This window comes from Botryllus schlosseri, chromosome 2, assembly GCF_051294905.1.
Source record: "Botryllus schlosseri isolate E-star chromosome 2, Bs_hap1, whole genome shotgun sequence".
NCBI classification, from domain to species: Eukaryota; Metazoa; Chordata; class Ascidiacea; order Stolidobranchia; family Styelidae; genus Botryllus; species Botryllus schlosseri.
In genome coordinates, this window is record NC_137237.1 from 4580222 (window position 1) to 4603691 (window position 23470).

Below are 23470 nucleotides of genomic sequence, written 5' to 3' on the forward strand. Positions count from 1 at the left end.
TCCCGATCATACTGCCCGATCCAATCATGAATTCTAGAAATTTCCCGCGCTTCGCGCGCATTGGCGACAATGGTTGATTCACTAAACAAACTCCCAACCAATATGATAAATAGCGGCAAACAGGGTATCGCCGGAGGGGTGTCTGGGGGCGAAGCCCCCCAGAAGTTCGGTCTATAACCCTATGGGGGGCCCAAGACCAAAGTTTTGGGAGGGGCCTGACGAGGTGCTGTTACGCCCCTGGTAACATGTCTGGCTAGCCCCAATATCGATTCATTAGTCGCTCAAAAGCGTTGTCAGGTATCATGCGCAGATCATAGTTCAGAATAAAATGAAGTATATGATCATGATATTTATTTTGGATTTGTCCTAATTTAATAAAATATATCTTCTTTTGTGGTAACCAAGGCCATCGCCCATGTTAGTGAGCGCGGCGTTGCACTAGCGAAAAATTTCAAAAAGTGGTTGTTCAAACTGTGTGGCCTATTTTGTCTCGATATTGCATTCTTGCGGCGAATTTTGAATAGTGACCCGCGACCCGTTTTGGTGTTGGCGACCCCTGCACTATACAGTTCTCCTGCATGGCTAAACACTCTTTCCGGTGGCGCTGATGTTGCAGTCGTGTCTACGAGTTCTCGAGCAGCAGCAGCCTTGAGATGAGGAAAACGATTTTCTCTTTTCCAGTTACTCAAAACATCACAGTCCATTCTCTCACTCTCTGCTGCGAAATATCTTTCCGCATCATCCTCTAATATATTTTCTTTGGTTAGATCTGAAGCAATATTCCTCTTTTTCTCGGTGTAGTTGAGGGCATGAAAGTGAACAACTGAACAAGCCTCTGATAACTATCACTTTTTCTTAGCTGCTGTTTTGTTACTGATCGAAACTATAATGTTGTTCGCTGGCTTTAAGCTACTATGTCAGCATGGCTAACATTCGTCGCACAATAACTACTCCTACTATGACTTACGGTGTAAGGTAAGTAATGCGATGGCGGCTTGGCACTGTATTTCCCTGCGCGAGAGGGATATTCTTGTTAACTCGCTGCAAAACGCCGCGGGCCGGGGCCTACGATATTCATATAGGCCCCGCGCGGACAAATAATCATTTACAGGAAAACATTAAATTAGATTGGAATTAAATTTAGAGCATAGGAACATTTCACAAATTAGATTCGAATTATAGAGCATAGAAACGTTTCACAAATTTGATTACAATGAAATTACTAGTATTTCGCTCAAATTCAGTGATATTAGACAACTAGAATTATATAGTTGCCCAAGTGTGCCTCACAGCACGCCTCTGTTTCCGCCTATCGCAAATCATAATATTTCGTGACAGGATGCATTGATTTTGTTGACGAGACACATCGATCGATGCAAGGGCAGCAATGCAGATGGATAGCACCTACTGGTTAAGTTAGCCATAGCCTTGCTGAGTTGAGAGCAGTAACATGTAGTATAGTGAGTAGACGAACCAATGTACTACTGTAGCAGTAATGTTTCAGTGGAATGGATAGGGAAATAGAGAAGAAATCTGACGTTTAACCCTTCAAATAGACGCAACTTTCGCCCTCAAATTTTCCAATCCTATAATGCTAGAATCAACGCGAATACAATATGCATATTGTTAGTACCGGATAGAATGCAATGTTCTATAATCAGATTACACTTATCGGTAGATTACAGAATGCATGGGCTGTGCAATTGTGTATGTGAAAGGGCCGCAGTTCGGCCAACCCTGGTATAGTGGATGCCTGGATCACGCAGAGTGCTCTGTTGAGTTGACACGCTACGCCCAGCTTGGTGATGATTCTTGCGTAGACAAGAAATTTGTTCATTCAGCTCGGACACTAGTGAGGAGAATATACCTGACGAAAACGTTCGGACGTTCTTGTCAAATTTGGCATCCTTCAAAGTCCAAATGAACCAGATGTGGCAACAGTTTTTGATTTTTTGATGATTTAGCGACATCTAGCGCTTTTAGCCATGTCGGTATTGTAATTTTTCTATGGAGTTGCGACACTGCTGGTTGTTATGATCGTGATCGTAGCTTCGAGTCACGGATATATAGAGGTCCATAGATCCCTGCTTCGAGTATGCTGATTAGTAGGGATGGCGTGAACGCGGAGTTCACGTTCGCGTTCTGTGCGAACCTCCGAAATTTAGAGGTTCACGTTCACAAACGAACCTTCGTAGGTTCTTCACTGTGAACCTCCTACACGTATTACAATTTTTCACGTCATTATAACATCTTCGGTTTAAATTCTTTGCATCTCAGCTTCGGACTACTCTATGCAAGGCGTTGGTAGAATAAAAAAATCAACACTAAACGAGGAGACACCTTGCCAATCTCTCTTTGTTACAAAGGTTTGCTCGAAATATTCAGATTTCCGTTCGTGAAGCTTGACCCGCAATCACACAACATCAAGAACGAAATATACTACATGTAGGCTATGTTCCCTCTAATTTTTGACGAGTCTGTGCACACTCATCAACTCGCTGCGCAAACCCTTGGAGAACAGTGCGTAACGACTAAAAAAAAGTAATCACTTAGGATTTTTTGTGCGCAACTTAGATTTTCTGTACGCAGAGGCCGTGTCAGCACTGCGCATTTGCGCAGCGCAGCTTAAAGGGAACATTACATACTGTAGGTAATAGTCAGCGAATGATGCTTATTCAACCAATCATTAAAATTGATATAAAGAATACTTCGTCTAATGTAAAAAATTCAATTGGCGCACGGGATCCATCTTGATTTGATATGTTTTTTGTATCAGAAAAACCAAATCTGTACGAATGGGGTGTTGGCTACTGTATAATTTGTTTATGGGGTAATAACGGTAGCAATTATAGAAACCCGTTTTACCCTCTGTTCAATATAAATGTAGCAATAGTCAAAAACCAAATACATTTTCCGGTCTGACCTCGACTGTTAAGGCGTAAACTTATATTCCCTTGCAAGTCCTCGTCGACATTGTTGCCAAAGCGACGGAAAATATTGATTTTATGAGATTATTATAGCATTCGATTGCTTCAGTTGATACATTTTGTAACGTTTAATAAGTCAGCATGTACTTCAACATTGTGGCATAATGTGGCCTGAGTCGTCGCCATAGGTATCGTGTACAACTGTACAATGTACATTAATATATCGCTTCACTGGAATGTAGGGTTGGGAATAGCAAAATGACGTCACATTACGTCACAAGGTTCGCGTTCACACGAACCTGTACGTTTCTGGGGTTAGCACCATCCCTAGTGATTCGATTCTTGAAGAGCCTCTCAGCGTATCTTTGACATGGTAAACTACGTTAACATTATGGGGTATTTGAAATACGTAAGCCATGCGCCATTAACCAATCCGAACTGTAATTATATTTCTCCAAAAACAATTGCCTCTGGGCTATATCATGTTACCGGGCGATAAGGTACTCACTACTCAGCAATGGATTCATTTTCGCCTAGCAATGATCCTCTTCATGCGGTCGAGGCTATCAAGTCAGCAGTCAAAAGTTTCGATGCAGAGAATTTGAGGAAAGGCAGTCTAGGATTCCAGCAAGTGAGCTACATTTTACGTGGCTTTGTGGCGAATCTTTATAGTCAAGAGGAAGATAGCGACAATATGGAGGAGCCCCCGGCTTCGTGACCGGGACAGGCCAAAGACGTGATCAGAAAAACTGGTATCCGTGGCTACCCCCTCCTGCAGTTTAGCATTACGGGATAGCACGGAGGATGGTACAACGTTTAGAAAGCCTTATGGCTATTTCTGCACTTTCCTTGTCCTGCGACATGATTGTGTACGCCTACGGTGTGCGTGTGTATATCATGAGTCGGTTTGTATGCCGTAAAACATCAAGGACAAAAATATAAAAGTTACACATTATTGAGTTATTGGCAGTACTGTAGAAAAGCGAGCTGTCAGAGGCTTGTTTACCATCGGCGTTTCGCCGAACTCATAATTCCATTGTCCCATTCATGACTGAGATTGGCCAGACTATGGAGCATTTAACAAACCCCTGTAATCAAACAATGCCATTCCTGTGCTTCACTCACTTTCGTAAAAGCATAATTTGGTTTTCCGTAGATGCAACAGGCAACATTTCTGCTTAGTAGTCAGTCTTTGGGTCGAGTCATATCGGAGTATGGATACTATCATCAATCTCACGGGATATCAGTGTTCATAACGGTATTTCGTAAGAATCTAGGCAATACGTCATGCAGTATTGGAAGGATCTTAGGCAGCTAAGCCTATGACTAGCTTATGATGTATTAATACGTAGATATATAGCTTATTGCATTCTAGTCGAGTTATTATGTTCGCTTTGTGCCCTTTCTATTGGAATTGAAACGATACCTTTGAAATATGCTAACCGTTTTAATGTGCACAGGGGATTCGCTTTAAAGTCCGGTTTTGTGCCTGCCCTGGACTACTCTGCAATAGTGATAGTGATAAGTAGGGCATGTTTTTGTTGCAGTCAAATCCGTGGAAAGTTGCATTTATTTTTCACAAAAGTTGCATTTATGGACAAGTTCCTTGAAATTATTAGGGCATGAGATACTCGAATCGATCAGTATCCAACGCACTGTAGCAAAACTCAGTGTTGGTGACTTCAACAAAATCAATAGGGCTCTGGAAATAGTCGACCCAGTGAAAATATAATTTTCGGCGGTCTAGCCTGAATGTACGTCGAATGAGAAAGGACCTCAAATTTGTACGACAGTGAAATAATCAAACGATCTATTTAGGTATGGTGCCGAATATTTCCAGTAAAAAGTTGCATAAAAATCGAAAAAACTTGCAAAAGGTTGCATGATAAATCGAGAAATTTGCAAAAAGTTGCATGAAAAAATGGAGAAAAGTTGCAGTATAAGATTCCTCCAATCAGGTTAAAACACCATACCACATATAACTTTCTAGTATTTAGGAAGCTGCAAAAACAGTGGCAAAAACTTGCCCTAGCGACTAGTTTTACGGTTCCAACGTATTAATGGCAGGGATCCGTGTATTTCTGAAATTCCACGGATGTAATAAAATGGGGACAACGAGATTTCGTTCCGAATCACAGACGTCTTGCTGGCCGGGTTGGATTTAGATTATTATATTTGGCAAGCCAGTGCTATCTGGTACAGACCAAATTCGCATAATCCTTCATCAAATATTCAACTATCGCAGTAAATTTGAAAAAACGACGCGTCGGTACCCAAAATGAGTTCCAAACTACGTGATCCTAGCGAGATCATTATCAAATATTGTCTAAAGCTAGAAAAGTAATTCCCAAAGTGAAGATTTCGTCCTTGGGGCGGGGGCTTTTGATTTCTTGAATTTCTTGAACTCTGCATCGGTTACCAGTTGGACAATGGACATTAGGGCTCTTCAAAAATGACTTTTTTCTCTTAAATCGTACTGGCTGCTTGATAAAATCGTTAGGTTACCTAATTTAAGCCTACACACAAAATTTGGTTCAATTCCAGCCAGTAACCGCTTTGCTACAGGAGAAGAAAGTTTCTATTTATTATATAAAAATAAATGATAAAAAATTTGAAAGTTTTCTGTTCACGCCATGAAAGTGTTAGGCTGTCTATAGAAACGATGCTCACCAAATTTGGTTCAATTCCAACCAGTGGAAGCGGAGTTATTGCCGTCGAAAAATTTGGATTTGGATAAAATAGTATTTACGGTGAGCACAACTATAATAAATAAACAAAGAATCGGTCACCGTAAATAATATTTTATTCAAATCCAAATTTTTCGACGGCAATAACTCCGCTTCTACTGGTTGGAATTGAACCAAATTTGGTGAGCATCGTTTCTATAGACAGCCTAACACTTTCATGGGGTGAACAGAAAATTTTCAAATTTTTTATTATTTATTTTTATATAATAAATAGAAACTTTCTTCTCCTGTAGCAAAGCGGTTACTGGCTAGAATTGAACCAAATTTTGTGTGTAGGCTTAAATTAGGTAACCTAACAATTTTATCAAGTAGCCAGTACGATTTGAAAAAAAAAGTCATTTTTGAAGAGCCCTAATGTATAGTAGTGATTTTTAACCGGTGTTCCCGGGATCCCCAGTGATTCACTGAGTCAGTGTCGGGAGTTTCCGCTGAAGGTCAGCACACTCTCGAATCACACATACGATTCGCGATAACACGCCCGTCTTGACCATCATTAGATGTAATTAGGCCTGATCGGTACCGAATTGTGGTCGTTGTATGGTGGCACGCCCTGTGCAGTGGCGTATGTAGGAGACCCCGTCATTCTGAAATGCCGATTCTTTCTGCAATATTTACCAAGCCATTTGCAATCAAGTTATTGGTATCACGCAGTTGTGTTTCGACCGCAGAAAAGGATGACTGTTTCTCAGACGAGGCTTGCCATTTACGAACCGGGAAACGGTAGAAGCCACGCTGATTTGTAATGAAGATCATCATAATATTTTCGTTGTGCGTAACAACCTTACTTTGATGGTCTGTTATTTTAACACTCTGTTGCTGCTCAGTTAATTTTGCACACCAGTAATCTATAGTAGCCTAATGTATTACTTTCATGAAATTTAGATTTGTAATGCGATAAATTTTTTGCGGCTCAGCAGGATCCCCGAAGGCGTGCAGATTATCGTACGGCTATCGCAGATTTATTACCGCTACGCAGGTGGATTTCAAAGCCAGAATATTTTGTGTTATATTAAGTCCCAGTTACGCGATCATCACAGCCACGGGGGCACCTCTGCATTTTATATTTAGCCAGTAACCATACCACGGTGATCATATCGTTCCAACTTGGTACCGAATAAGAATTGAACCGGAATGGGTGACGCGGGGCTTACGATGCCTTTTACAGTTAGAGATCGCGAGAATGGTCGGAAAGCTACAATTAATGACAAAATAATTGGTCTCGTTAAGTTGATTCGGTTCTTGAATATATTTTCGACGATAATGGAAGTCTGGAAAACAGGGCTAGGCTTCGATCAGGGTTGTAATGAGTCGAGTCATGAGTCGACTTGAGTCGCGATTTTCTTTGATTCGACTTGACTCTAGTCATTTTCTCAAAATACAGAAATGACTTGACTCGAGTCAATCTATGTAATGATAATGACTCGACTTGGACTCGAGTCATTGCGCATGACTCGAGACTCCGCCAAGACAGACATTTCACTACAATTTCGAAGAATAGTAAAGTAACCACACATTGCTATTTCATCTATTCGTAGCGTCACTTGAAAATGCTACCAGAAACTGTTAAAAGTGAGAAAAATTAGTATATTATAAATGCGAACTTTTCGATATCACCAAACATTTACAAAAACTGGGTTAAACAATACTTTGACTGGAAACTGAGCAGTCAACGCAATGACTTTGACTCGGACTCGAGTCATAATACCATGACTCGGACTCGACCCTCTGCTCGCAAACTTGGACTCGGGCTTGACTCGGTGGTGAATTGAAATTGACTCGACTTGACTCGAGTCAAATCTAAAAAAGTGAGATTGACTTGTGACTCGGAGCCTTGTGACTTGGTTACAAGAACCCTGGCTTCGATCACGACATCAGTGCTGCTGAACAATATGAATAAAGTATTCTCGTTATTTTTCAGATGAGTTATAAATTATGCTCTATATTTAAAAAGATATGGACAACCACGATACTTAGATCCAACATACGCAAGTGTTTGCTATTGGCTACACTTGCTCTATTGGTATTGAAGCTGTTCGAGGAGCCGACGAACACTCTGGCGAGGCGGAATAACGCAAAATTTTGCTTCCAAGACTTTGATCTCGACGAGATGGACGCTCGAACAGCGGAGCCTGATTTTAAAACGCCCCCGCCCAAGTTAGTGATACGCGACAACAAAAGTTCAACAAAGCACACTAAGGAATGCGTGCCGACGTATGACACTGTGAAAATACCGCCAGATACCCGCAACTCAGCCGGTACGAACTTAATCAGCGGCACTTACAGCCCGCCTGGATGTAAACCGCGTTATAGCGTGGCCGTAATCGTTCCGCTGCGGGGTCGGGAGGCAAACCTCCGAAAGTTACTCGCACATATGCACCCAATCTGGCAGAGGCAAGGTATCGAGTATACCGTTTTTGTGACGACACAAATCTTCGGTGGACAGTTTAACAAAGCAAAGATCATGAACGCTGGGTTTAAGGAAGCGTCGAAGTGTGAGTAGATTTTTAAGTTGTGTTCGACGCGTTTGCTGTGCGACATTTTCCATGGCGATACACGATGTTTCGATAACATCGTGCTGGTTGCATAACGTGATTACGGTTAACGGTCCTGGGTATAGTTCACCTTATCCAAATTCGATTATTATTATAATTTTCATTCACTTTAATTTTCATATCGTAGGCCCCGTTTTAGCTATATTGTCCTAACAACAACTTCGAAATTTTATTAAAATCCAAATTAAACTGAAATACTACAAAAATCAAGTTCATTTCATCTCAAATCAAAGGTTATTCTGACGAGCACGAGAAGGGCAAACGCAGACAGTTGTATGCTATAATTTTAATTTCAATCGCATTTCTGGTTTACCTGAAAATGCTATGGCAAAACTGTGCAGTGCAAAACGAGCCAAGTTCGGTGTACCTGTACAATAGGGCTGTTCAAAAAGATAGCTTTTTCTTCATATTTCTCTGGCTGTGTGATAAAATTGTTAGGTTGGTTAAAACAATCGCTGCGCACGATCTCTGGCTCAATTCCAACATGTAGAAGCGAGATTCTTGCAGTAGAAAATTTTGACTTTATTATTAAAAAATGAAAATAAAAAATTTCCAAATTTTTCTGTCAACCCCGTAAAATTGTTAGGCTGTCAGTAGAGATGATGCGCGCCAAATTTTGCTCAATTCCAACCACTAGAAGCGAAGTTATTGCGGTGGAAAAATTTGGATTTGAAGAAAATAGTATTCACGGGGACTAACTATTTAATTATTTATTATAAAATCATGGAATTAGAAATTTTTCTACTGCAATAACTTCGCTTCTAGTGGTTGGAATTGAACCAAATTTGGTATGCATCATCTCTACTGACAGCCTAACAATTTTATGGGGTAGACAGAAAAATTTTGAAATTTTATTTTTTATTTTTAATGATAAATTCAAAACTTTCTACTGCAATAATCCCGCTTCTACTGGTTGGAATTGCGCCAAATTGGCGTGCAGCGTTGTTTCACCAACCTAACAATTTTATCACATAGCCAGTGAAATATGAAGAAAAATTTATTTTTTGAACAGCCCTACGTCGTACGTATTGTACACAGTTCTGCCATAGCATATTCGGGTAAACCTCAAATTCGATTGAAATTAAAATTGGAGCATAGAAACAATTCGCATATTAGATTCGCAACAGATTACCGGCATTTCTTTCTCATTGGTCTTCGATATCACAACAAAAAGTATCTGGAATCATCGTCTAGTTGTCAAGTCTGTTCAAGTCACCGCGCGATGTCGCCCGCGTCCAGTTTAAAATTCTATCAAAGCCAAAATTTCCGCACGCTGAGAACACCGACTGCTACCCCACCGGGAGCGGCTTACGACGTACAAGGGTCAAATAACTTTTGCCAGCTGCTTTGTCGTTGTATTCGGCGACCTGCGTACATGTCTTTCCAACGTAATTACCTTGGTTATTATAAAGAAAAGTTCGTTCTCGTAAGCACTAGAAAGGCAAAAGTCTGTACACCAAGCTTGGCTCGTTTCGCAGTACACAGTTCCCTGTAGCATTTTGAGAGAAACCGCAAATCAGATTAGAATTGAAATTAGACTATAGAAACATTACCAGCAATTAGGCATGATCTAGCTCTCCAAGTCTACAGTGTACTACGGTTGTAGCACTAATGGAGTGGCGGCACGACTCTGTAGACGCGTTTCCTCGCTGTGGAAACTGCATCGACCCTTCCATATATCGGAACTTACTCAATGAGCATATGCCGTGATAGGAATCATAATGGTTTTCCCAACAGGAAACATCCCCAGGGTTATGAAACATGATATTTCGACAACAGCTGCGATATTGGGTACACGAGCGCTTGGGATATGCTTCTGATTTGTGCAGCGATTTACGCATAAAGACTGCGTCCTAAACAGCTATGACACTATGATTATACATAGCGTGTCGAGTAGTAAGTGTCGCGGAATCAATTGAGCATATTTCCGGGCGCTGGGTATTCGAAGGTACGGCCAGTCTTCAAGCCTTCGAATAGGCGTGCTGGTGACTACGTCGAGACGGCGCTCTTCAGCAATACCTTGTGTTTTCGTTGATCTTTTAAAAACAGCGCATCCGTTCAGGTCTACGTAGTTATGCCGTATTGAGACTGTGCAGTGTGCACAGTCGGAAGCGAACTGCGAGACGTGATGCTCAGCCGGCTTCGATCGGATTTCGATGCTTTGTGAATATGTTAATTTGGAATGGATTTGTTACGCTGGGAACAAATAGCGACCGTTGGCATCACCAATCGCCGGCCATTGTGCCTTGGTGTAGTGGAGTGAATGAGTAACAATAGGTATCTCAAGATTTGAAGAGCTTTCGTTGAAGGCAGAGTGTTCGGTACACAATACATCGGCGAGCAAGATGGATTCTTGTGTAGTCTGCAAGGCTCGGCTCGTGATATCGAGGTTCAAGGCGTGATTGAAATGCGCCGACCGGGTATAGATGTTAGCATGTTGAATTTAACGTCGACCTCGTAAAAGCGTCAGCACTTAGTGTGAAATATGTCGGCGTCAAGGTAGATTTGTAAGACATGCAGAAAGTTCTCTCTTAGATAAGTCGAGCGGTAGTTGAATTAGACTTTGAATTATTGCTTCACAGGTATTTTTTTCGAAATTAGACTAGAATTAGAGTTATAGCTGCTCAGTTTTGTAAAAATTAGATTAGAATTAGAATTACTGAAACGAAAATTTGGACATCAAACATTTCATGACACGTCTACCTCAATTATTTCGATTCAGGCATGCTTAGAAGAAAAGTGCGCATCGCTCTAAAGCGTCTAGCTTGCGTTGCGTTAGTTTGTAAGTTTCTGCTGTCGTCCGGAATATTTGACGAGGTCTTGTCTTACCTGAACAATATACACAGCGCGCAAGATTTCATACTGGATAGCCCTACCGAGGGACGCGATGGAATTGCGCACGGCGCCTCTAGAAAGCGACTGCTCGAGTCGCTAAACCCCGAGACTTGCGCCGATGTGCCCAAGCGACTGGTCGGGAAAGTGTCTCACGCTAAAGACCCGCCTGATATGAGAATAACCGAGCTTGTTAATAATGAAGTGACGGACGGTTCTTACGAGCCCGGAGACTGTAAATCGCGCTGTCGCGTGGCTATTATAGTGCCTATACGCGGGCGTGAAAAAAACCTCCGTCATATGCTGGCTCATATGCACCCGATTTGGCAGCGGCAAGAGCTGAGCTACACTGTGTTCACGATCACCCAAGCGGGAACGCGTACTTTCAATAAAGCAAAGCTGATGAACGCCGGTTTCAAAGAAGCTAGATCGTGTACGAAACTACGTTATTCTGTATTGGTACAGTCATCGACGACAGATCGCTATACCGGTGTCTATTACGTCACACAGCGCGTGATTGTGTCATGCTGTGGACGACCGAAAGTTCTCAGCTGTTCCAAATTGTATCATTTAGATTTATAGCTACACAGTATTGTCCAAAATATTCTTAATAATCCAAATATCGAATTCGCAAAACTTGGGAATTCAATTAAATTCCTAGTCGAAAATAAATACAACAAACAGAGCTCATTCCCAAAAGCAGATTCAACAACTGAAAAATTTCCAGCTTTTCAAGATTAGATTATAATTAGTGTTATAGCTGCACAGCTTTTTTCCAAATTTGACTAGAATTAGACTTGTTGAATTCGCAAAAAACTTGGACGTTTCGCGCCGTACGGTTGGCGGAAAACCATAAATTCGATTAGAAGTAAAATTGAAGCATAGAAAAATTTCACAAATTAGATTCGATCTTGGTCGCGGGCAATTTTGCTTTAATTAGAGAAGTTGAATTCTAGTTGTAACAGACTGGCGGCCGTTCACATGTTTCGTCGGTTGTATTATTAATGATGCTGACGCACTATCGGCAAACATGGAAAGTGACCTCTCTCTTGTCTCCGTCGATGATTTTTGAAAGGTATTCATTCTTTTCGTAATGCGTCCCTGTCCACAGTACAGGAGTTAAGTTAAACCAAGGCTACTCAGCGTTCGACCGCGGTACAAATGCGAATATTTCCAACGCAGAATCCGGACCTTATCCGTCTTAGCATATGCTGAGTTTTTTTTAATGTAACCAAATCTAATATCGTTGATGTGCTAAAAGAATGGCCTGCTTACAGCTGCGAGTCAGCGTTTTCGATTCACGAACTTTGGAGAGAATAGATTTCGCGTCTGTACGACAAGTGAGAACATTCGCCACTCCCACCGACTCGCTCGCAACACCTTCTTAGAACCAAGACGGAAATAACCATCAAAATGTCAATTCACGCACTAGCTAAGTATCCAACTAACAGAACAATAAATTGAATAATATATTCATATTGAAATAAACCGGAATATTTTCGGCAGACACTCGTCCGTAACTCGGGATTTGAAAGGACATTGTGTATCAATATTCGTACACAGTGTTCTTTCCAATTCTCTACTGGGTTCATGACGATTACCCCTGACGAGTGTCAGCCGAAAATATTCGGGCTTATTTCATTATGAATTTATTATTCAATTGTATATTGAAGTCCTGCACCTCCGAGAGCTCTTTAGAACGATAAATACATTTCGCTTAATGGATAATACCGCTTTACCCGAATTGGTTTATAGTTATTACATTTGTACGGCTGTAATGAGAGTTATAACGGTCCTACGCAGATTTTAAACTTTTGTAACTTGACCTTTGTTAAAAGTAGTTGAGTACCCTTTGTTTTCAGACTGTCTCGTTATTAAATGATTGCTTCCTGCTTAATACCACCGTCATCCAATTACACGGGCTTGATCATATTCCCTATTGCAGACGGTCGGTATGACTGCTTCGTATTTCACGACGTGGACGCTCTGCTCGAGGACGACCGTTGTTTGTACTGGTGCGATCAACAGAACCCGCGGCATTTGTGCGCGTACGCGGATGTCTTCAATTATCGTGAAGTTTGGTATTTTTCTGCGTGCCGGCGCCCGGGAGGTGAGCTGGCTTCCAATGTACGAGCTCAAATCGGTTTATCGTAAGATTCCGATGAATGAAATGACAGTTGAAGCAATATTTCAATGAAACACCCACCTTGGCCACGTATATAGACGCGTCTAATTCATTGAATTAGAAGTAACAGACAAGCGATAAAAATGAAGTAACATCTGTACGTGTGCGAAATTGATGTCAGACAGAGTTGGGCAAATATTGCTGATTTTCCAAATTAGTATTGTAACTACACATTTTTTCAAATTAGATTCGAATTAGCCAGAAATTCAACAAAAATCAAGTTCAATTCATATCATATTAGAATATAAAATAGAATTGCGAATGTACCCAAAGCTTGGCTCGCTCCGCGCTATATACATACAGCGCTCCTGTGGCGTTTTCAGTAATGACCAGAAATTTTAGCAACAAAGTTTTTTCCGCGTTATACGTTACCATTAGAATTATAGCCACACGGTTTTTTGGATCTTAACTGGATTTACTGAATTCGCAAAAGAAATAACGGAAATCGAGTTCGGTTCGTATCAAATCTGAGTTAAATCTTGCTAGTTTCGCACTATACAGTTTTCCTGTAGCATTTTCCGGAAAACCACAAATTAGGTTGGAATTGAAATTTTTAGCATAGAAATTTTTCACGTATTAGATTAGAATTAGAATTGGAGCAAAGCAACATTTCACAAATAAGATAAGAATAAGATTGCATGCATTTCCCTATAATCAGGTAATTATACAGTTGCCCGAATCTGTATGATCCTACCCAAGTGCGCCAGCCTAGTCAGCACGACGTTTGCGTTCCCTATTCAGCTGTATAACCGCTCGGCTCTTCGAGATAGTCAATATTTGCACTGCATCATTGCCAGAACTCTTCAGCCAGATCAAGCTGTTCGGCGGGGTGACTATGTTTACCGAAGAACAGTTTCGAAGGGTGAACGGCTTTTCAAATTATTATTGGGGCTGGGGCGGCGAAGACGACGATATGTATAACAGATTAAGAAATAAAGGTGAGTTCTAGTGTGCTACATTCAGTATCAGTATGGTTGCTGAAACTTAACTCGGTAAAATTGTTAGGTTAACTACAAAACGCGCTGCATACCAAAAATCTGCTCAATTCCAACTTGTAACAGCGAAGCCACATGACTAAAAAATGATTTCTTTTCTCAAATTTCACTTCCGACCCCATGAACTTGTTGAGTTGTCTAAAAATACGATTGTCAACAAATTTGGCTCAATTCCAACCAGTAGAAGCGAAGTTATGGGAACACTAAATTATGGATTTGAAAATCACGGTCACAAAACTTTTTATTATAGAACTACCCACCGTAAATATTATTATTTCAAATCCAAAATTTTCAACATCAATAACTTAGCTCCTACCGAGTGTAATTTGGCCAAATTTTGTATGCTTGTCTGATTTTATCAGTTTTGTGATTTGTAATATGTGTCCTCTTTTCGGATCCCAAATTATGGTAACCCATGTAGTAGTAATACTGCTTTTGAGAAGCTTCGTGGAGGTACAGACCTTCAATATACAATTGAATGTTATATTCATATTGAAATAAACCGGGATATGTTCGGCCGACGTTCGTCAGGGACTAGTAGAGAATTGGAAAGGAAATTGTACATCAACAATCGTGCCGCCAAATATCACGTCTCCAAATTTCGAATAATAGGCGGAAAGAACATTACGTATTTTTACGGCATGCACACCGACTCATGACAAACGTACACACGATCTGTGCATATGCATATGAGTGTATGATGTGCGCATGCCGCTGGACCAGGAAGCTGCAGATATAGCTTTTAAAGCGGGGAAGTCATGAATACCAATATTACTAATCAGTAGGCCAAGTTTTTGTTGTAGTCAAATCCAACGAAAGTTGCATTTGTTTTTCACAAAAGTTACACTACAAAGTTGCATTTATGGACAAGTTCCTGGATAATATGAGGGTATGAGATACATGAAATCTATCCGTATCCAAGGCACTGTAGCAAAACTCAGTGTTTGCGACTTCAACAAAATCGATAGCCTGAAAAGATTGACCCAGCTAATGACCCCGAAATATAATTTTCGGCGGTCTAGCCGGAATATACGTCAAATCGGAAAGGACCTCAAATTTAAGCGACAGTGAAATAATCAAGCGATCTATTTACATGTAGTGTCAAATATATCCAGTAAAAAGTCATATGCATGAAAAATCAAAAAAAATCAGGCAAAAATTTACATGAAAAATCGGAAAAAGTTGCATGAAATATCGATAAAGTTGAAAAAAAAACAGTCTGAAAAAATGTAGAAAAGTTGCACTATAGGATTCCTTCAAACAGCTTAAAACACCATACTACATAATTTCCGAGTATTTAGGAAGCTGTCGGAAGCTGTACAAAAAGTTGCAAAAGTTGCAAAAACTTGCCCTAGAGCAGTGGTTCCCAACCTTTTTGTCTTCATTCCCCACTTCAGATTTATTCCGAGCCTTCATTCCCCACCAGGACCATAACAGCACTTTGTCATCCCCACCAAAAAACGTTGGTCTTGGGCCCCCAGAACCACCTCAGCCCCGCTGAGCCTGTACGCTTTTTCCTGCAACTTATCAGCTACATGGGGTCTACTGTTTAGTGCGTCACCATATTTCGACTGAACGCGCGAAGCGCGAAAAATTTATATAATTCGTGTTTGAATCAGCCAATATGATCGGGAATTGCATTTATTTTGGTCTCAATTTTTTATCCCCGCTCTGCTCACGTAATCAGATTTGCCGGAAGAGTTGAGTGAGGTGTGTTGGAAAAAGTAGGACCCTAAATAACAATTGAACATCTTCGGGAAGACCCGTTGGTTTGGTACATTGACTTCGTTACAGTGTGCTATTTCGTGATCTCCTATATATGCTATGTCAAAAGATGTGGAAATCGCCAAAACCAAAAGGCATACACGATTTCAAATTGGTATCGCTTTACTGGTAAATTTTTCCCTGCGGGATGGCATTTGTCGTGTGGGGTTCAGGTCGCCAGGACAGGAACATTTGGCGTCAGCAATTTAGCCAATTAAAACCTATATGTATATTGCATATACATCGAAGTTTTGGGTCACCACAAGGGCATTCCTTCTCGGCCTCGGTCTTCTCGCTGCTGATCGTTTCGGCACACTTCTCGGAGTTGCATGTTACATGGCGTATAACTTCATATGCCTTGGCGCGTCGTGGTGCAGTAATGGCCGACGGCGAAGTCGCCATTTCTATAAATTATACGTATTTTCGTGGGGAAATGTACCCAATAATCAGATATTCGGCAATAACAAATAGCGGGGGGGGGGGTGCGGCAGTTACGGTCCTGTTCCCCACTACCCAGCACTTTTGTCATCACAGAGCAGCTATTTGCTGGTTTAACTACACAAGACACACAGCCATGCCAGCACGCAAGACAATCGCGAATAACTGCAAAATAAAACGTATTGTTAACCGATACCAGTAACGCTCAAAATTTTGCGAAAGCGTTATTTCACGTCAAACTATAGTCGTTCCGGACGCGTTTGTGACGCCATGATTGGCCATCCAGCGTTAAAAATGAGGTTTTGTGAACAACACGCAATATAATTTTCGATACATGTATTCCAGAGCAGTTAACTGGTAACGGTAATTGCGCAAAAGTCTCTGTGAATATGTAGACTGACCTCTATATAATTTTGAACAAATACGTCTATTCCCCACCAGAAACCATTGAATTCCCCACCAGTGGGGAATTCCCCACCGTTTGGGAACCACTGCCCTAGAGTAATCAGGTCTTTGGTATGGGGGATTGAATCCACGATCTACCGATCAAGAAGCCGGACGAAGAGATCGCTTGAGCTCAACGTCCTATTCAGTATTCAAAGGTGGTACACGAACTCTTTTTGTGGCACAAACTAGGTTGGCGTATTTTGGCACGCCATTGAAGTGCCGAAAATAGGTTTGATCGAAGAAACGCTAAATCATCTTGTGTATGTGGTGTGGAACGGGCATCAGTTTTCCTGTGCGATCGTGTACAAGGCACATTATTCAACATCCCGCATCATACGAATACTTCATAACGAATAATGCTCGACCACAAGATTGTTGCCTATATTCACGCAGATCCATTTTTACATGTATCCAGGGTACGAACCGGTGAACCCTTACAGTCGCCATTGCTCTTACACACTGTTGCAACATCCTCACGAGAAGACGAACGCTCCGACCAGAGCGAAAGAATCGTTGGTGTACCATTCTAAATCTCGTCAAGACAAGGACGGTTTAAGCAACGTCAGGTTAGTGATAAGTCTGGCTTTTAACGTGTGTCATAATATTGTATCGACGCAAATAACGTGCGATTACTTAGTACGCCCGCACACACAAGCCTGCGGAAATGTTAGAGTTATAGCTCGTACTGTAAACTGAACAGTTCCCATTAGAAAACCGTGTTAGTCTCTCTTCAGATGCTATTCATCCTTTCATATCTTTAATACACTAAGGTCAACATAGATGTTTGTTTATGACCGGCACCTTAATACAACCAAATACTTGATACAACCAAATGTTTGTTTATCCTCAGGTGTTTGCGCAGTCACAAAGTGTAGCCTTCTTAATTCCTCATCTCTAAAAGTCTAAAAGAGTTGCTATCGTGCAAATATACCGTGCAAAAGATTTTCGGTGCCGCCATCGTTATAGATATCTAAGGCTTGGCGCAATGATTAAAGTACATGAATCGGAATCCCCGCATCAGTTTTAATGATTAGATAGTATTTCGCACCGTGAAAGCCTTGAAACCTAAATCGGTGGTATCACAGCCAATGTCCCCTCTCATTTCTCACGAGTCTGCGCGTACTCACCAACCTGCCGCGCGGTCCCTTGGAGAACAGTGCGTAACGACTTAAAAAAAAGGCATACTTCGGATTTTTTGCGCGCAGCTTAAATTTTCTGTGCGCAGAGACCGTGTCAGACCAGCTCGATTGCGCACGCGCGTAGCTTAGAGGGAACATTGATCACAGCATGTATACGAAACATGTGGTACAGGGGTTCCCAAACTAGGGGTCGTTTGCCTATTCCCTGAGGTCGCGGAGACGAAAATTTAAAATTTTCAAAATAGAAGTAAAAACTAATGCGAACCCGGCAAACAAGACATCAGATCGGTCAAAGCGTCATTTAAAGCGCCACCTACTGTAACGCAAGATTGGTGTCTGGTCATTAGTATGGAGAAGTGTCGCAGGTTTAACTAGGCCTCTCCTCGCCATCTCACTCATTCTCAAGAAAATCGGCATGTCGTAAATGTCCATAGCAGTCGACAAACACCACGAATGCCTCAAACAAACAAACAAAGTTTCGGTAGCATAGAAACCAATAGGACGGTTATATTTCCTTCCAGGAAAATTACAAGCGACCGGCAGTGCTGTGCGTTAACAATGTAAAACATACACGGGACACACGTAATAATCACGTAGTGATCGGTCCGTGGACACTGGACATATATCATGCGACAGTTGAGCTGATACAATACGGTTGGGATCGGGGAGTAGGTTGGGGTTAGGTTTAGGGTTAGGATGTATATATGAGAGGGTTAGGTCAAGTTTTGGCGTTGTGAAACCACATGACGCATGCTGAAGTGTCACGTGTTGATTAGTCGTTTTTCATTGTGCGGCATGCTCCTGTGTCGGGCGACCGTTAGTCATCGGCACGCCAGATTGAGAAGTGGGGTCGCGAAACATTTTCAAATCAAAATTTGGGGTCGCGAATGTAAAAAGTGCAATGAAATCGGTCGAAAATATACCAAATTATGATTACTAGGGCGATTTTTTTTTACCTAAAAAACGGAAGATTTTGACCTAACAAATCAAAATTTTGACTTTTTTTGACCTAAAAAAACTGAATTTTGACCAAATCTTGACCTCACGTATGCAAATTAGGCGTTTTCGCACCTAATGTGAAAATTGTACTACTTATCTTCATTTCTGGTTGGAACTGTCTGTCCTTATGAAGTATTTTGGCCTGAAAACACTTTTTTGGCTTGAAAACTGACAAATTTTTACATGAAAAAAACTAGTATTTCTACGAAATCTGGCCCTATGAAGAATTCCAGTAGTTACATCACGAATTATGGTAGAAATAATTAAAATTTGTTGTAGTACAACGAAAGATACTTTCCTACATTCACGGGTAGAAAGTGTCTGTCCGTACTAAGTATAGCTTGCCAAGAATGGAGAAAGAACGTTCAACAGCAGCAGTTGTTGCCTTTTTGGCTGACAGCATTGAAGTTGTGCGTACACTTCTGGTGACACACCGTGTTGCTTCATTTTGAAAATGTTATCTACATCACAAATTTTCGTTATGCGCTTCTTGATATAAGAACCATGCAATGCCCACGCAGTCTTGCTTCAGTTAGGATATTGAGGCACATTGACCAAACACCACATCAGCCTATTTGTTTCATTTGAATGTTTATGATTCACAATGAGCAGACAATGGGCCGTCTACAACGGTAGGCCTATAAAATAGGCTACAAGCTGTAAAATGTCAAATAATAAGTTCACCGACAGTGCAAAATCTACGATACAAACGAAATGTAGGTTGCAAAAAAGTTTCAACTTTTTAAACAATTTTGACATTTTTTGACCTAACGCTACAATTTTGACCTAATTTTGACTTTTTTTGACATGTCAAAAAAAATCGCCCTAATGATTACATTCGATGTGATGTTAGTACTGGAATGAATTTGTTAGTGGTCGTTTAAAGGTACATATTTTAGCTTCGCTTATCATTCATGCTCTATTGACTTCATAATGAACGCTACTAGAACACTCGACCCGGATGCTTGATACTCTATTCAGAACCAGGCCTATAGCTATGATACGGTCAATCGAGTCTTCAAGGCTGCCACGTCGGAATGAACTTGTCGAAGCTAGGTTTCTCGCTGACAAAAGCTTTGCCGCCAAGATCCTGTACATTCGTTTCTCAATAAGATCGGCGCTTACTGCTCGACTCTGATCGTTACGATTGATGCTGGAATCATTGTGTCATAATTGTTTCAATTCAATCACGCCCTATGTTAGCCCACCTGATTAAACAACCACCAAGTACGATCTCCATCAAGCCTTTGTATCACGTCTATAATTATCGTAGAATGCATGTCGAGTTACGCCAGTGCAGACTTGGACAATTACCTAATTCTAGTTGTCTAATCAGAGAGAAATGCCGGTAATCTAATTGCAATCTAATTTGTGAAATGTTTATGCTCTAATTTTAATTCTACTCTAGTTCCTGGTTTTCCTGAAAATGCTGCAGCAGAACTGTGCAGTGCGAAACGACCCAAGCGTGATGTACAGACATTTGCCGTTATGAATGACCTGTGATTCGATGCGAACCGAACTCGATTCAATTTTCATGTTCTGGCGAATTCAGTAATCCTAATCTAAATTTGGAATAAAACTGGGTAGCTATAATTCTAATCAAATTGGGTAAAAACTGTGTGTCTATAATTCTAATCTAATGTGGAGAAAACTGTGTAGCTATAATTCTAATTCTAATCTAATTTGGAATAACTGTGTAGCTATAATTCTAATCAAATTTGGAAGAAATGTATAGCTAAAATTCTAAGTCTAATCTAATTTGGAAAAACTGTGTAGCTATAATTGCAATCTAATTTGGAAAAACTGTGTAGCTATAATTCTAATCAAATTGGGTAAAAACTGTGTGTCTATAATTCTAATCTAATGTGGAGAAAACTGTGTAGCTATAATTCTAATTCTAATCTAATTTGGAATAACTGTGTAGCCATAATTCTAATCAAATTTGGAAGAAATGTATAGCTAAAATTCTAAGTCTAATCTAATTTGGAAAAACTGTGTAGCTATAATTGCAATCTAATTTGGAAAAACTGTGTAGCTATAATTCTAATCAAATTGGGTAAAAACTGTGTGTCTATAATTCTAATCTAATGTGGAGAAAACTGTGTATCTATAATTCTAATTCTAATCTAATTTGGAATAACTGTGTAGCTATAATTCTAATCAAATTTGGAAGAAATGTATACTAAAATTCCAAGTCCAATCTAATTTGGAAAAACTGTGTAGCTATAATTCTAAGTCTAATCTAATGTGGAGAAAACTGTGTAGCTATAATTCTAAGTCTAATCGACTTTGGAGAAACTGTAGCTATAATTCTAATTCTAATCGAATTCGGAAACCCTGAAAATTTCCTAGTTATCCAACCTCATGCGGATGAGCCGTGGCGTGTCCGTTCGTTCGCTTGGCGTGAGAATTCGCTGATTTTAAATCATCGCAAGTCAGCGAGGCGTGCAAGCTATTCGGCGGCGTTTATGAGTCATGGACGGCCGTATTTACTGTAAATGTCAGCGCATACAGCGGCGCTTGAGACGCGTGGGATTGATCAATTAGGAAGAAAATGTCACTGCGTTGCAAATGCGCTGTGTGTCCACTGTCCAGCGCAGTGGCTCTTAACCTTTATTAACCTGGCGAACCCTTGAAAGGTCGACTCGTAAGGCAAACAGGTGAAATTGTGAGCGGCCCCTCCCGGTGACGCGAAATCTGTCGTCTTGATAATTTTTCTCTCAAGCGGGATTATCCAACAGATGTTTGCCAATGGCAGAATTTATGGCCTTTAAACGGTAAGCAGCCCAAGCCTTGTCTATGAAAGGAGTTCGTGTACCATCTTAAAATAGTACATTCAAGCGCTCTCTTAACTGAGATCTCATTTCATGCTGGTGACGTCATAGTTTGTGATACGATTGTTGGTAAACAATGTTCTTTCCAATTCTTCACTAGAAGCTGACGATCACCCCTTTCGAGTGCCAGCTGAGAATATTCGGGATCATTTCAATATATATGTACTATTCAATTGTATATTGAAGTTCTGTACCTCCAAGAAGCTCTTCAAATATTTCCTGTATAGATTTTAAAATTACCCGTTTTCTCGTCCGATACTATAAATTTTGTGAGTTGTAAAACTTTCCTCTTTTCCTGTTCTCGAAATATGGTAACCCTACTAATGCTTCATGATGAGTCAAGCCCGCCCGAGAGCCAAAAGCTTGCTTGCTGAAGTGTAACTCAGAGGTTTTATTTAGTAATATAATATTTTTTCGGGTCTACTTCAATATGAATATACCATTCAGAAGTTCTTCTCAATCCTCGCCTAGCTGCTGACGATCACCCTTGACGAGCGTCAGCCGAAAATATTCGGGTATATTTCAATATGAATATACTGTTTAATTGTAAGCATTTTCATTGTATCGCGATCTCGCTATGTTGTTGAATCGATGGAAATATCAATAAATGAATGAAGTCAACGGCTGGCGGTCTCCAATCTTCAGTGAAATCTTTCAATAGTCGATACGCGACCGTTTCTGCGGTCAAGAACCGTTGCGAGCCCTGTGAAATACTTAACATCAGCTCCCTTGCGACTCTTATTGACATTGAAAAGCCCGCAAAAATATAATAGACAGTTGTAGTTTGTTTCAATGAATAACACTCGACAATCCGCGTCTATCAATGCTAAAATAACCGAAATAGAATCTATAGAACCGTGGTTGTTAACCATTGTGAGTTTCCTGAGCTAGTATCACGAGTTCCCTAGAGGTTAGACACACACTCAGCTCATACATAGTATTTGTTGGCCGTCATTGGTTGCATTGGTTATCATTATTTGAGTGTGAGTGTTGTACATACTCTGATTCTTGAACTTCGGCCCCGCCACCAAAAATCGTTGGGAACCACTGTTTTAGATCTTTCATGTCCGCAACACGATCCAGGCCGCGACGCTGCCTCTGATCTCTGCTGAACCGCGGGCGTGTTCGTGTCACGTGCCACCAACCGAGCGTGACGCTGTTTCTTTAAGAACCCTTGCTTGTTCAGCTTTTGTTCTCGCCTAGCCTGGCATGTAATTAGCGAATTGTACTGCCCGCATCGGTTCTGTCGAATTTGGTTTAAAAAGTCTTCCTGACTTCCGTATGTTACTGGTCTGGAACGGGCTGTGCGCTACTTTTAAACAGGTTTTTGTAACATTATGACGCGGGATATGTTTCTGAATTTGATGTTTCATTTCTCTAGGAGAAGGCTTCAATCTCTTGCATTTTGCGATTGAGACTCAAATTGAAATATATCCTTGGCAGTGGCTCTAGCTGGGCCGATTCAAATCCACAGGATCATCGGTACTGTTGAATTGATTTACTAGGCCCATAACAGTTCCGTGGTGCAAATCTGAGATGCCGTCCTGCTATATACGTCTGTCGCACTGGAAATTCTGTATGGGTGTATTTTTTCAAGTTTTCGCCACCAAT

At 40.8% G+C, this 23470-nt stretch overlaps 2 protein-coding genes across 5 annotated transcripts in view; one reads left to right on the forward strand and one right to left on the reverse strand.

Moving 5' to 3' along the window:
- Nucleotides 1–17704, reverse strand: part of LOC145433094 (sodium/glucose cotransporter 1-like) — a 98599-nt gene extending 80895 nt beyond the window's left edge. The window contains exon 1 of the mRNA XM_080310023.1: nucleotides 17689–17704. The gene's annotated coding sequence lies outside the window, so the exon portion shown is untranslated. The remainder of the gene's footprint in view (nucleotides 1–17688) is intronic.
- LOC145433096 (beta-1,4-galactosyltransferase 4-like) overlaps nucleotides 1–23470 on the forward strand; it is a 72134-nt gene that overhangs the window by 42034 nt on the left and 6630 nt on the right. The window contains exons 2-5 of one of the 4 annotated variants that reach the window (XM_080310029.1): nucleotides 10949–11491; nucleotides 13004–13168; nucleotides 14041–14181; nucleotides 17303–17453. In XM_080310029.1, coding sequence (XP_080166155.1) covers nucleotides 10951–11491; nucleotides 13004–13168; nucleotides 14041–14181; nucleotides 17303–17453 — 998 coding nt within the window. In that variant the 5' untranslated portion in view covers nucleotides 10949–10950. Of the gene's footprint in view, nucleotides 1–6026; nucleotides 8167–10519; nucleotides 11492–13003; nucleotides 13169–14040; nucleotides 14182–17302; nucleotides 17454–23470 lie in introns of those variants that run through there. The other 3 variants (XM_080310027.1, XM_080310026.1, XM_080310028.1) reach the window with 3 other exon arrangements.